Consider the following 14,218-nt stretch of genomic DNA (forward strand, 5'->3'; position numbering starts at 1 on the left):
CACCGCAATACGAACAAGTGCAATATTGGCACGTGCACACACGCACACACACACACACGCACACACACACACACACACGCACGTACACAAACACACACATACACACACACACACACCAATATTATAATTACATACACCTATGCACTGCATAAACTGGCGCACTGAGTTATCTCGTGATGCAGGTCACAGGTTGTCTTTGAAAACGAGTTATCTCGTAATACGGGTGGAAGGGGGTTAATTCATATGCTGCTAGTTGATCAAAAACATTAAAAAGTCAATTGTATAATTGGTTTTAAAACCGTTTGTTGGAGGGATTGATTATTGAAATCAGTAGAAGTGTTTCAGCCCTGCAGCTTGCTGCCTCCACGTTCTGCACTCACTCCAACAAAAGGATGAGAAACTGAGGATGGACTTACCATTCTCTTTCAGGACTTTCAGCAAAGACAGCGTGTTCAGAGTCGAGTCACTTTCCGATTCATTCCCGTCAACGCCGCCATGACGAACGTCGCTCGGATCGTCACTATCGGCTGTTGAGGCATTTTCAGATGCAATCTTCTTGCCGATTCTCTTGAACGCAACCTTCAACCGTTCAAAGGAGTTGCCCACAACCGGCAAGTGGTTAATGTACACTGCAGATGAGTAGAGCATTGCGCAAGAAAGAGCAGAGACATAGAGACGCGGAGTAAAACACAATAAGTTAGCAAAAGGCCACCAGTTACACCGGCCATTTAGGCCACATCCATACTTGGTTGCTTGCATGCACACGCAAATCCACCCATACAAACACACAAATACACATGCACACCCAACCAACCAACCAACCACCACCACCACCACCACAACCACCACCACCAGGTGCAGCAGCAGTAGACGCAGCAGCAGCAGCAACACCAATAGCAGAAGCAACTTTGACTTACATTTAATCAAATCTTCCATGTCTACAGTGTCCTTGTAGACGAGGCAAGTCTTATTATAGAATTTGTACTTGATCTCATTCAGCATATTGGCAATCTGTGGAGACAAGGAATATGCCAGCACCAGATTGAACTGATGATATTAGTCTTACAAATTAAATGTAGCTCAATACCAACATTTATACCGTAACTTAAGTGGTTCGAAGAGTGATCTGTGTGTTCTCGTCCTCAGTATCCTTCTACAGATGATGTTCGGAGCAAGAGCAAGAAATGACCATTTATTGGTGGGGTATTTGGGCACCATCTTCCAGTATGCCGCTCTGAAAAAGATTGGATTTTTCTATTTTGCGGAAATCATTTATAATGTAGGTGGCAATGACAATGAGAGCGGCAGTGACGGTGACAGTGACAGTATATCGTACCTGATACTCGGTGGGGTAGAAGCCCATTGCTCTCAGAATACCTGGCACCTCGGAACTTGGAATATTCCTTCCAATCTTCAACGTCTCTTGAGTATCTAGTCTTTGTCTGTAAGACATGTTGTAAAACAGAAAAAAAGCAGAGATGATACCCAGCTAGTGGCATGTACCTATTTCTATAGTTCGTGTCGCAAACACAATTGTACATTTTCTGTAACAGAAGCAACAGCACCATTGCTGTCACCACCACCACCACCACCAGCAATAGTGACAGCAGCAATAACAACAGGAGCCTAGCAGCAGCAACAGTTGTAACAGCAATAGCAACAGCAGCCAAACTGGTAGCGCCAGCAGCAGCAACAGCAGCAAAAGTGGTAGCAACCGCTGCAGCAGTAGAAGCAGCAGCAAAAGTGGTACCGTTAGCAGCAACAGTTGTAGCAGCAGCAGCAGCAACATGGTAGTGTCAGCAGCTGCAGCAAAAGAGGTAGCAGCAGCAGCATTGACAGGCACCAGCAACAATTGGCAGGTTGGACCCTCATTGAACATGTTCGGTGAGAAATGAGCCAGCGTGGCAAAACACTACAACACGGCGTAAACTGTAACGTAAGTTAGTGAAGTTGATACTCACACTTTGATCTGCGTCAAATAGAAGTAGTCTGATAGTCGCTCAAACCATGCAGTGTCTCGAGACTGGCCAGGCAGGCAGTGGTAGAATGGTGTTATGCCCTCACCACCGGCTTCGACAATCTTGTCAATCACCCTGCAGCGATAAATAATTGAACAGTTCGCGTAGTAGAATATTGCTTGAAAAACAAAACTCAGACTTGAACATCTGTTCCGCTTCTGCAGTGATTAGTTAGGTAAGACACCGTTTTGGCAATCACCCTGCAGTGATTAGTTGTAAAATGAAATGTAACATGCTGCCAATAGGCATGAACTTTACATTATAGACATGTCACCATACAAACCTCAATGTTCTGCAGTATGCACTAGCAGTGAAGAGTGGTACAATGCCTGAGACACTACGTACTGTCTGTTGACCTTGTACATGACAATGCTTGCATCTTCTCCACCGGCTGTGAAGATATACTCGCCATCATAACTAGCTGCCATTGACTTGATCTGAAAGAGTCAGCGGCATACACCAGACACCAGCAGCACCAGCACCACCAGCAGCAGAACCAGCAGAACCAACAACCATCAAAGACAACATTTCCTAAACAAACATACAATGTCATGCAGCAGCAGCAGCAGCAGCAGCAGCATCTACAGTGCTGCTCAATGAAATCCAGTCGAGTCACTCAAGTATGCGCCGGGCGCTGCGCATCCCTCAGACTGCAAACACTGGGCTGTGAAATGGTGCAAAGCGCAAACTTGACTCACACGACCAGATTTCACTGAGCAGCACTGTACACTGTACTGACACTTTAAGAGTTTCACTGGCACATTGATCATCCTTTAGGGTCATCCCGTTCCTCCGCACGTGGACTACTCAGTTCGACTGGGTCTCGCATAAACCGCAATTTTCCTTTGGAGACTCCTCCTGTGTTATCTCATGCACATCTTGCAGGGGTGTCACACACGGCATGACCAGTAAGACCATGGTCGTACCACTTTTCGTCCAGGAGCCGGGTCCGACCAATTCATTTAAAAAACTTGAAAAAAGCAATAAAAGAGACCTACAATGTGCCCTGTTGGCCGAAAAGTCTGAATATTTTCCCCGACTCGCACCCCCCCCCCCCCCCGACTCGCACCCCCCCGACTCGCACCCCCCCCCCCCCCATTGTTCCACTTCCCATTGCCCTGTGATGCCCCTGTTATATCCAACGCACGTACCTCTCACTTGACCACCATGACAGGATATCACCGTTGAAAAATCTGATATCTCTGTGACCCCCCACCCCCAGGTGGCTGACTCTATGTTCACAAAATCGGACTGAGTCTGTGCCAACTCCATGATGATGACATTGGAGCATTTCTAATGGTGTACGGTTATTGGTCTATAAATATGTGTGTGTGTGGGGAGGGGGGGGGGGGGGGTTGGGTTGAGGCATGGTGAATACTGCTGGACTTACCCCTCCCGGATGGCCAATGCACGGAGCATACTTGAACGGGTTTCCATCAATGGGGCATTGCACTAGACCAAGCTGGAATCAAAACAAGCATACAGACATACGCACACACGCACATGCGAACACACACACACACACATGCATAGACACACATACATACATACATGCACGCATACACACGATTGTACAGTCAAACCTAAGCACCAGTCTACCCACCTCATCATGGGCTGCACACTAGTGCATACAGCATGTACCCAGCTCATCATGGGCTGCACACTAGTGCATACAGCATGTACCCACCTCATCATGGGCTGCACACTAGTGCATACTGCATACAGCATGTACCCACCTCATCATGGGCTGCATACTAGTGCATACAGCATGAACTAGTCTACTTACCTCATCATGTGCTGCATAGAGCATGTAGGCACGCTCTTGTCGACCTTCCTCAGAGAATGTCTCATGATCTGTAAGTGGTAGCAGCATCATCCTGCTCAACACAAACATGCATACACACATGCATACACACATGCATACACACGATCACTTCACGGGAGCAATAGGTTCACGAGAGCGCTGGCATCACGGGAGAGCTGGGTTCACGGGAGCACCGGGCTCACGGGAGCGCTGGGTTCACGGGAGCGCTGGATTCACGAGAGCACCGGGTTCACGGGAGGACAGGGTTCACGGGAGCGCTGGGTTCACGGGAGGGCTGGGTTCACGGGAGCGCTGGATTCACGACAGCACCGGGTTCACGGGAGCACCGGGTTCACGGGAGTGCTAGGTTCATGGGAGCGCTGAATTCACGGGGGCAATGGGTTCACGGGAGCAATGGGTTCACGGGAGCAATGGGTTCACGGGAGCAATGGGTTCACGGGAGCGCTGGATTCACGAGAGCACCGAGTTCACGGGAGGACAGGGTTCACGGGAGCGCTGGGTTCACGGGAGCGCTGGGTTCACGAGAGGCTGGGTTCACGGGAGCACCGGTTCACGGGAGCACCGGGTTCACGGGAGCACCGGGTTCACGGGAGGACAGGGTTCACGGGAGCGCTGGGTTCACGGGAGCACCGGGTTCACGGGAGCACCGGGTTCACGGGAGGACAGGGTTCACGGGAGGACAGGGTTCACAGGAGGGCAGGGTTCACGGGAGGACAGGGTTCACGGGAGCGCTGGGTTCACGGGAGCACCGGGTTCACGGGAGCACCGGGTTCACGGGAGGACGGGGTTTACAGGAGCACCGGGTTCACGGGAGTGCTAGGTTCATGGGAGTGCTAGGTTCATGGGAGCGCTGAGTTCACGGGAGCAATGGGTTCACGGGAGCGCTTGGTTCACGGGAGGACCGGGCTCACGGGAGCACTGAGGCAAAAAGTGGTACTATCAATGCGCCAGTGACCGTGGGATGTCCGGTGTCCCTGTTTTGTGCACTGTAAGGTCCTAGGGAGCAAATAGTAATTAAGTGATCTGGTGACTGGTTTAGTGGAAACATCTAACTAACAGATCTTCAACACGACCCTCTCATAGCTAACTTGTCTATTGGTTGACGGCTGCTCTTGGCTTGGAAGGTAGATCTGGTCATCTTCGTGCCAAGACTGTAGAGTTTGATCTTGTACTATTGCACACATACGAGTGCACACATACGTACATATACACACACGCACATACACACGCACGCACGCACACACACACACACACGCATACACACACGCGCGCACACGCGCGCGCCCACACACACACACACACACACGCACACAAATTTGTACCGGTATACAGAAACAAAGCTACATAATTTTAGCTTTAACGTATAGCCTTCTGTGAACGCCTGCCACCCTGTACAACATGTACTTGGCCTGTATACACTGAGCTCATGTATTGTCACTAGTATGCGGAACGCGATAAACTCGGAAAGGCATTTCACACCAGGACCTCCGGGTAGTACGACATAGGAAGTTTGTGGGCAGTACAGTCAACCTTGTACAAATTCAACCTAGATGACAAGTTTCATACACCTTTACAATGACCTGGGAATGACAAAGAAATGATAAGCCTTGCAAAAAAATGGTACAAACGGTGGCTGGGATGGTCATTGACTGTGGTATTGGGGCGTTTGCAGCGGGCATTATGGTACTAGTATTTGCTCACGGCCAGAAACTGGTCATGTGGGTCAGTTCCAGAGGGACAGACAGAGAGAGAGAGGAGAAAGGAAACTGCACTAATCCGGGGAGGACAACTGGTAAGAAAGCATTGACGACTTCAGGGTATCCATTTCAGGATAACTGCATTTACACTCCCCCCCCCCCCCACCATCACGGGGCATCGAACTATTGCCATATTTAGAAGAAAAATTCTAACTAGTCCAATATACCTCATTGTTTGCTGTCATCATGAATAGCTGATCAGAGAAGTATGGATACCATGCAAGACAGGTTGGAATAGCCTCTTGCTCAATCCGATCACGAGTTCGGATCTTGAGATCATCTTCCACACTTGCAGCCAAGTCATACTCCACCTATAACCGCACAGTACAGTACCATGGAAAGATTATGCAAACGCCGCATCTTAGAGCACAGTATATTTGTTAAACCATAGAAGTATTTAGCAGCACCAGCAGCAGTAGCACAACAGCGAGTAGCACAAGCAGCAGCAGTAGCACAACAGCGAGTAGCACAAGCAGCAGCAGCAGCACAAGCAGCAGCTGCAGCACTGAGCAACAGCAGCAACAGCAGGAGCAGCTGCAGCACTGAGCACCAGCAGCAGCAGCACCACCACCAGCAGCAGCAGCAGCACCAGCAAAGGGGGCGGCCGCAGCTTGAAAACACTAAATCGCTACGAGCTCATACATTGTAACGGTTACTAACTTTACCTACTGAAAAGCTAAACATCACTCAGTCTTGCATTTACTAACCAGCATTCTGTCATTTCCAACAGAGAAAAGTCGCGGCTCACCATCCTCTTCATTCACACCAAACAGAATGCCTGTGCAGTACAATACGAGAGCAGTTAAACAGCACTGATGTATAGACACATACACGCATGTGTGTACACGTGGACAGGCACATGTACACACGCATTCACGTACGCACGCATGCACACACGCAGCCTCCCCCCCCCACACACACACATGCAGCGTAGCTAATAACAGCACCGTAGGCTGACACACGCACACTGCTACCCGGGCCTTGTGAGGTGTTTGTTGTGCTGCAAACAAACCATCACTCTAAATCACTCTAAATCACTCTAAATTGTGCACTCCTTATGATGTTTTGGGGTGATGCAGCATTTCCCTGAACCAGAATCATTGGAACTTAGAAGTTGCGACTTCGGCGGTAATAGTCATGTCAAGTCATGTCAAGTTCGGCAAGAAGCGTGTGCTCCTCGTTGGAGCAACTAACTTCATGACTATTACCGCCGAAGTCGCAACTTCAAAGTTCGTATTGTTGTCCCTCACGCGGACGTGCGACTAGTTGTTGGAGGTGACAGCGTTGTGAATAGCTATACTGGCTCTCGACGTCTGTTTAGCACAACTCCATGAGCGACTCTGACTCACGCTGCTACCTGGGGCTTCACGAGGTGTTTGTCGCGCTGGAAACAAAGCGTCTCTGTAAGTTTGTATCCCTGGTGATGGTTTGGCCTGGAGAGCAGTATATAAGTGGTGCTTTTCAGGCACAATCTTCCTCAGCCTACTCAAGCTCAACTGATGAGGGGTGAATTCCCCGAAACACTGTGTATTGAGCAGGGAGTGGTGCTTTCTTTCAGGTTTGCCGAGCGGAAGGTGCGACATGCTCCTGGTGTGCTCCGGATGGCAGTCGTGAGTCAGTCAAGTGTCAAGTTCGGCAAGAAGTGTGTGCTCCTCGTTGGAGCAACTAACTTCATGACTATTACCGCCGAAGTCGCAACTTCTAAGTTCGTATTGTTGTCCCTCACGCGGACGTGCGACTAGTTGTTGGAGGTGACAGCGTTGTGAATAGCTATACTGGCTCTCGACGTCTGTTTAGCACAACTCCATGAGCGACTCTGACCCACGCTGCTACCTGGGGCTTCACGAGGTGTTTGTCGCGCTGGAAACAAAGCGTCTCTGTAAGTTTGTATCCCTGGTGATGGTTTGGCCTGGAGAGCAGTATATAAGTGGTGCTTTTCAGGCACAATCTTCCTCAGCCTACTCAAGCTCAACTGATGAGGGGTGAATTCCCCGAAACACTGTGTATTGAGCAGGGAGTGGTGCTTTCTTTCAGGTTTGCCGAGCGGAAGGTGCGACGTGCTCCTGGTGTGCTCCGGATGGCAGTCGTGAGTCAGTCAAGTGTCAAGTTCGGCAAGAAGCGTGTGCTCCTCGTTGGAGCAACTAACTTCATGACTATTACCGCCGAAGTCGCAACTTCTAAGTTCGTATTGTTGTCCCTCACGCGGACGTGCGACTAGTTGTTGGAGGTGACAGCGTTGTGAATAGCTATACTGGCTCTCGACGTCTGTTTAGCACAACTCCATGAGCGACTCTGACTCACGCTGCTACCTGGGGCTTCACGAGGTGTTTGTCGCGCTGGAAACAAAGCGTCTCTGTAAGTTTGTATCCCTGGTGATGGTTTGGCCTGGAGAGCAGTATATAAGTGGTGCTTTTCAGGCACAATCTTCCTCAGCCTACTCAAGCTCAACTGATGAGGGGTGAATTCCCCGAAACACTGTGTATTGAGCAGGGAGTGGTGCTTTCTTTCAGGTTTGCCGAGCGGAAGGTGCGACGTGCTCCTGGTGTGCTCCGGATGGCAGTCGTGAGTCAGTCAAGTGTCAAGTTCGGCAAGAAGCGTGTGCTCCTCGTTGGAGCAACTAACTTCATGACTATTACCGCCGAAGTCGCAACTTCTAAGTTCGTATTGTTGTCCCTCACGCGGACGTGCGACTAGTTGTTGGAGGTGACAACGTTGTGAATAGCTATACTGGCTCTCGACGTCTGTTTAGCACAACTCCATGAGCGACTCTGACTCACGCTGCTACCTGGGGCTTCACGAGGTGTTTGTCGCGCTGGAAACAAAGCGTCTCTGTAAGTTTGTATCCCTGGTGATGGTTTGGCCTGGAGAGCAGTATATAAGTGGTGCTTTTCAGGCACAATCTTCCTCAGCCTACTCAAGCTCAACTGATGAGGGGTGAATTCCCCGAAACACTGTGTATTGAGCAGGGAGTGGTGCTTTCTTTCAGGTTTGCCGAGCGGAAGGTGCGACGTGCTCCTGGTGTGCTCCGGATGGCAGTCGTGAGTCAGTCAAGTGTCAAGTTCGGCAAGAAGCGTGTGCTCCTCGTTGGAGCAACTAACTTCAGAATCATTGGGAACAGTCAACTCTTGTTTTGTTACAGCCGAAATTGCTACTCGTATTTTCACGTTTTGGTCATGTGCAACCGTAAATTATAACAATGGAGGTGCAAAACCGTGTTGGGTATGCAAGGCTTGACATGAATGTGTTGGGTATGCAAGGTTTGAGTACATCTGCCGAAGGACAATTGATCAGAAACCCCTAGACTGCATACAATATACCCTGCCCTAACCGGACACCCTTGGCGCAGCAAAAACTGTCCTGATGCGACAGGATTCCACTTGACCCAGGGATGCAAGTTCAACCGACAGCACTTTGGTGCATGAAAATTTGTCCGGTCAGTAGAGGATTTCACTTGGCACAGGGTCCAGCAAACACAGGTTAATGGGACGAGGTAGTAGCACGGTGGGTCAATGGGTCAGTGGGCCAATGTGTCAATGGGTCAGTGGGTCAAGGATCAGCGGGTCAATGGATCAGTTATTCAATGGGTCAGTGGGTCAATGGGACAGTGGGTCAATGGGTCAGTGGGTCAGTGGTTCAATGGGTCAGTGGGTCAATAGGTCAGTGGGTCAATGGGTCAATGGGTCAGTGGGTCAATGGGTCAGTGGGTCAATGGGTCAATGGGTCAGTGGGTCAATGGGTCAGTGGGTCAATGGGTCAATGGGTCAGTGGGTCAGTGGGTCAATGGGTCAATGGGTCAGTGGGTCAGTGGGTCAATGGGTCAGTGGGACAATGGGTCAGTGAGTCAATGGATCAGTGGGTCAATGGGTCAATAGGTCAGTGGGTGAATTGGTTTGTGGGTCAATGGGTCAGTGGGTCAATGGGTCAATGGGTCAGTGGGTCAATGGGTCAGTGGGTCAGTGGGTCAGTGGGCCAATGGGTCAGTGCGTCAATGGGTCAATGGGTCAATGGGTCAGTGGGACAATGGGTCAGTGGGTCAGTGAGTCAACGGATCAGTGGGTCAATGGGTCAATGGGTCAGTGGGTCAATGGGTTAGTGGGTCAGTGGGCTAATGGGTCAGTGCGTCAATGGGGCAGTGGGTCAATGGGTCAATGGGTCAGTGGTTCAATGGGTCAATGGGTCAATAGGCCATTATGCATTTTTTTGTCTTTGCCAGTGAGCTGTGATCATTGTAAAAAATAAAAAATAAAATAAAAATAGGTCAGTGGGTCAATGGGTCAATGGGTCAATGGGTCAGTGGGTCAATGGGTCAGTGGGCTAATGGGTCAGTACGTCAATGGGTCAGTGGGTCAATAGGTCAATGGGTCAGTGCGTCAATGGGTCAGTGGGTCAATGGGTCAGTGGGTCAGTGGGTTGATGGGTCAATGGGTCAGTGGGTCACTGGGTTGATGGGTCAGTGGGTCAGTGCGTCAATGGGTCAGTGGGTCAATGGGACAGCGGGTCAATGGGTCAGTGGGTCAGTGGTTCAATGGGTCAGTGGGTCAATAGGTCAGTGGGTCAATGGGTCAATGGGTCAGTGGGTCAATGGGTCAGTGGGTCAATGGGTCAATGGGTCAGTGGGTCAATGGGTCAGTGGGTCAATGGGTCAATGGGTCAGTGGGTCAGTGGGTCAGTGGGTCAATGGGTCAATGGGTCAGTGGGTCAATGGGTCAGTGGGTCAATGGGTCAATGGGTCAGTGGGACAATGGGTCAGTGGGTCAGTGAGTCAATGGATCAGTGGGTCAATGGGTCAATAGGTCAGTGGGTGAATGGGTTTGTGGGTCAATGGGTCAGTGGGTCAATGGGTCAATGGGTCAATGGGTCAATGGGTCAGTGGGTCAATGGGTCAGTGGGTCAGTGGGTCAGTGGGCCAATGGGTCAGTGCGTCAATGGGTCAATGGGTCAGTGGGACAATGGGTCAGTGGGTCAGTGAGTCAACGGATCAGTGGGTCAATGGGTCAATGGGTCAATGGGTCAGTGGGTCAATAGGTCAATGGGTCAGTGGGTCAATGGGTTAGTGGGTCAGTGGGCTAATGGGTCAGTGCGTCAATGGGTCAATGGGGCAGTGGGTCAATGGGTCAATGGGTCAGTGGTTCAATGGGTCAATGGGTCAATAGGCCATTATGCAATTTTTTGTCTTTGCCAGTGAGCTGTGATCATTGTAAAAAATAAAAAATAAAATAAAAACAGGTCAGTGGGTCAATGGGTCAATGGGTCAATGGGTCAGTGGGTCAATGGGTCAGTGGGTCAGTGGGTTGATGGGTCAATGGGTCAGTGGGTCACTGGGTTGATGGGTCAATGGGTCAGTGGGTCAATGGGTTGATGGGTCAATGGGTCACTGGGTTGATGGGTCAATGGGTCAGTGGGTCAATGGGTCAGTGGGTCAATGGGTCAGTGGGTCACTGGGTTGATGGGGTGATGGATTAGTGGGGAAATGCTGTAATCCACCAAGGGACAGTCAAAAGACAGATTAGACTGTAAGTCATTATGTGAAACTGTATCACTGTTTAACTATCCAACCGTACAACTATGCCACTGCATGACACTGTGTAGGGTAGCAATACACTGCATGACACTGTGTGGGACTGTAATACACTGCATTGCACTGTGTAGGACTGTAATACACTGCATGACACTGTGTGGGACCGCGATACACTGCACGAAACTGTGAGTAAAGTGAAGGTACATATTTTACACCTTACCTTGTATGCTCTTGCTGTGAGATCTGTACTTTCCAAGATAATTCCAACTTGGCCGTTCGCTATCCTTTCTCGAATCTGTTCTATAACTGCCTCGACTGCCTTCAGACAGTGCTGCTGCTGATGGCGTCGATGGCGGACTAGCGTCTAGAGAATCCGTGAAGTCTGCAACGTTTGTCTCCATTGGACGGTGGTACACGGTGACACAGCGGGATTGATCCTGTTTTGGTGGCAGGACAGAAAACACAAGCGGCATGCCGATGGCAAAGAGCATTTCCAGCACGGCTAGAGGTAGTGCACTCCTTTGCTATGCTCACTGAACGTGTCGCCTACCTCCCCCCCCCCCCCCACACACACACGATCACCTAATCGCAAGCGGTACTCACCGATGTGGCGAGGTATTGTCCATCGTGTGAGAAGGCAAGATGGCAGATAGCAGCTCCTTGGGACATTGTGAAGACAGGTGATTGTGGTGTGAGATCCAAGGCTGCAAAGACCTGAACTTGACCATCCATTGTACCCACACCTAAACAACAGCACCACACCGTGAGAGCAAGCCACAGCAGCCAGGCATGTGCACACACCGTGAGAGCAAGCCACAGCAGCCAGGCATGTGCACACACCGTGAGAGCAAGCCACAGCAGCCAGGCATGTGCACACACCGTGAGAGCAAGTCACAGCAGCCAGGCATGTGCACACACCGTGAGAGCAAGCCACAGCAGCCAGGCATGTGCACACACCGTGAGAGCAAGCCACAGCAGACAGGCATGTGCACACACCGTGAGAGCAAGCCACAGCAGCCAGGCATGTGCACACACCGTGAGAGCAAGCCACAGCAGCCAGGCATGTGCACACACCGTGAGAGCAAGCCACAGCAGCCAGGCATGTGCACACACCGTGAGAGCAAGCCACAGCAGCCAGGCATGTGCACACACCGTGAGAGCAAGCCACAGCAGCCAGGCATGTGCACACACCGTGAGAGCAAGCCACAGCAGCCAGGCATGTGCACACACCGTGAGAGCAAGCCACAGCAGCCAGGCATGTGCACACACCGTGAGAGCAAGCCACAGCAGACAGGCATGTGCACACACCGTGAGAGCAAGCCACAGCAGCCAGGCATGTGCACACACCGTGAGAGCAAGCCACAGCAGCCAGGCATGTGCACACACCGTGAGAGCAAGCCACAGCAGCCAGGCATGTGCACACACCGTGAGAGCAAGCCACAGCAGACAGGCATGTGCACACACCGTGAGAGCAAGCCACAGCAGCCAGGCATGTGCACACACCGTGAGAGCAAGCCACAGCAGCCAGGCATGTGCACACACCGTGAGAGCAAGCCACAGCAGCCAGGCATGTGCACACACCGTGAGAGCAAGCCACAGCAGACAGGCATGTGCACACACCGTGAGAGCAAGCCACAGCAGCCAGGCATGTGCACACACACGGATATAACACTTACAATACATGCACCAGCAGACAATGCATAGCATCAGCAGCAGCATCAACGGCAATATTAACAAGAACAATGACAACAACAGCAGTAGCGGCATCAGCAGCCAGCAGCAGCAGCAACAAGAAAAGCAACAGCAGCAGCAACAACAACAGCAGGAACAGCAGCAACAACAACAGCAGGAACAGCAGCAACAGTATACTGTAGTATAACTGTTGTATACCGTAAAGTACCGTTGACCCCCCCCCCCCGCCATGTCACTTCCCAGCTGGTTTTTCAGCAGGGTTTAAGTCGTTCAAGTGCAGTACGATGTACAACAAAGCAGAAGATCAGACCTAACATGCTGTATTGTGCACATTTCATCCTGCACTCGCACGCATTGTGTACAGCAGTACCGGTACATGTGTCGGTTCAACATCGTATTTCGTTGTATACGTCAACGTCGCTTCACAGGCAGAAATTCGACAGGGGACGGAAATTAGAGCGGGGACGGATCAACGGTACTTTGCGGTTCTACTACAGAACGTCCACGCGCGATCACATAATGTAGTCACTTACCAAGATACTCTCCTGTTGCATCAATTGCCAGGGTATGAATTCTGAAGTTTTCTCCCAAGGACTTGTCAATCAAGGGTAATCTATGCAATGAGCACACGCACACGCACACACACACGCACACACACACACACACACACACACACACACACACACACACACACACACACACACACAGTGGCACACAGTGGCACACACACACACACACAGCAACAAGTCAAAAGCAGTCCAGACATCACGGGCCGTAGACCCATCATTACACCAGTGGCATGTAGAACAAAAGATGTTGCGACATCGGCGGTGATTAGTGAAGAAGGTGTCCGCTCCGAACGTCGGAGCTCGCGCTTCCTGCCGACTGACTTGACACTTGACTGACTCACGACTGCGGCATGTTGAACCCTGCACAAGCCGGGCAGTAGTGGCGACTATGCAAGTGGAAACCTCCCCATGTCCAGGTCCCTACTGCAGTCAGAATCGCCCAGCTATCATCCACTTCTAGCTTCACACCACTACACTGTGTGTGCACATCCACCCCCCCCCCCCCCACCCCTCCCTCCCTCCCCCCCCCCTCTCTCTCTCTCTCTCTCTCTCTCTCTCTCTCTCTCTCTCTCTCTCTCTCTCTCTCTCTCTCTCTCTCTCTCTCTCTCTCATGTGCACATTCCCCTATCCCCACCAGCACCAGAATTGGCAATAAAATTGAGTGATACAAATATTCTAAGCAGCTACCTTCTCTTGTAGTCCCACAGTCTCAGATATCCTTCAAAGCTGCCTGTCACAATGCGATGCCTGCAGTAAAATGGGTAAACATACATCACAAGAACAAATCAAGTTAGAGCCGCCAGGCCTCAAATGAAAACACGATATAGTAACACGCAACC

At 50.8% G+C, this 14,218-nt stretch overlaps 1 protein-coding gene across 1 annotated transcript in view; it reads right to left on the reverse strand.

The window, feature by feature from the left end:
- Positions 1 to 14,218, reverse strand: part of LOC135830006 (cilia- and flagella-associated protein 251-like) — a 29,819-nt gene that overhangs the window by 1,249 nt on the left and 14,352 nt on the right. Inside the window, exons 15-28 of the mRNA XM_065342395.1 lie at positions 14,067 to 14,126; positions 13,344 to 13,423; positions 11,722 to 11,861; positions 11,339 to 11,555; positions 6,308 to 6,378; positions 5,768 to 5,911; positions 4,932 to 5,014; positions 3,805 to 3,895; positions 3,409 to 3,480; positions 2,364 to 2,455; positions 1,962 to 2,093; positions 1,337 to 1,442; positions 918 to 1,011; positions 417 to 629 (exon numbers count right to left, since the gene is read on the reverse strand). Of these exons, the coding sequence (XP_065198467.1) occupies positions 417 to 629; positions 918 to 1,011; positions 1,337 to 1,442; positions 1,962 to 2,093; positions 2,364 to 2,455; positions 3,409 to 3,480; positions 3,805 to 3,895; positions 4,932 to 5,014; positions 5,768 to 5,911; positions 6,308 to 6,378; positions 11,339 to 11,555; positions 11,722 to 11,861; positions 13,344 to 13,423; positions 14,067 to 14,126 (1,595 nt within the window). The remainder of the gene's footprint in view (positions 1 to 416; positions 630 to 917; positions 1,012 to 1,336; positions 1,443 to 1,961; positions 2,094 to 2,363; positions 2,456 to 3,408; positions 3,481 to 3,804; positions 3,896 to 4,931; positions 5,015 to 5,767; positions 5,912 to 6,307; positions 6,379 to 11,338; positions 11,556 to 11,721; positions 11,862 to 13,343; positions 13,424 to 14,066; positions 14,127 to 14,218) is intronic.

The sequence above is a fragment of the Sycon ciliatum genome, chromosome 13 (genome assembly GCF_964019385.1).
Source record: "Sycon ciliatum chromosome 13, ocSycCili1.1, whole genome shotgun sequence".
NCBI lineage: Eukaryota > Metazoa > Porifera > Calcarea > Leucosolenida > Sycettidae > Sycon > Sycon ciliatum.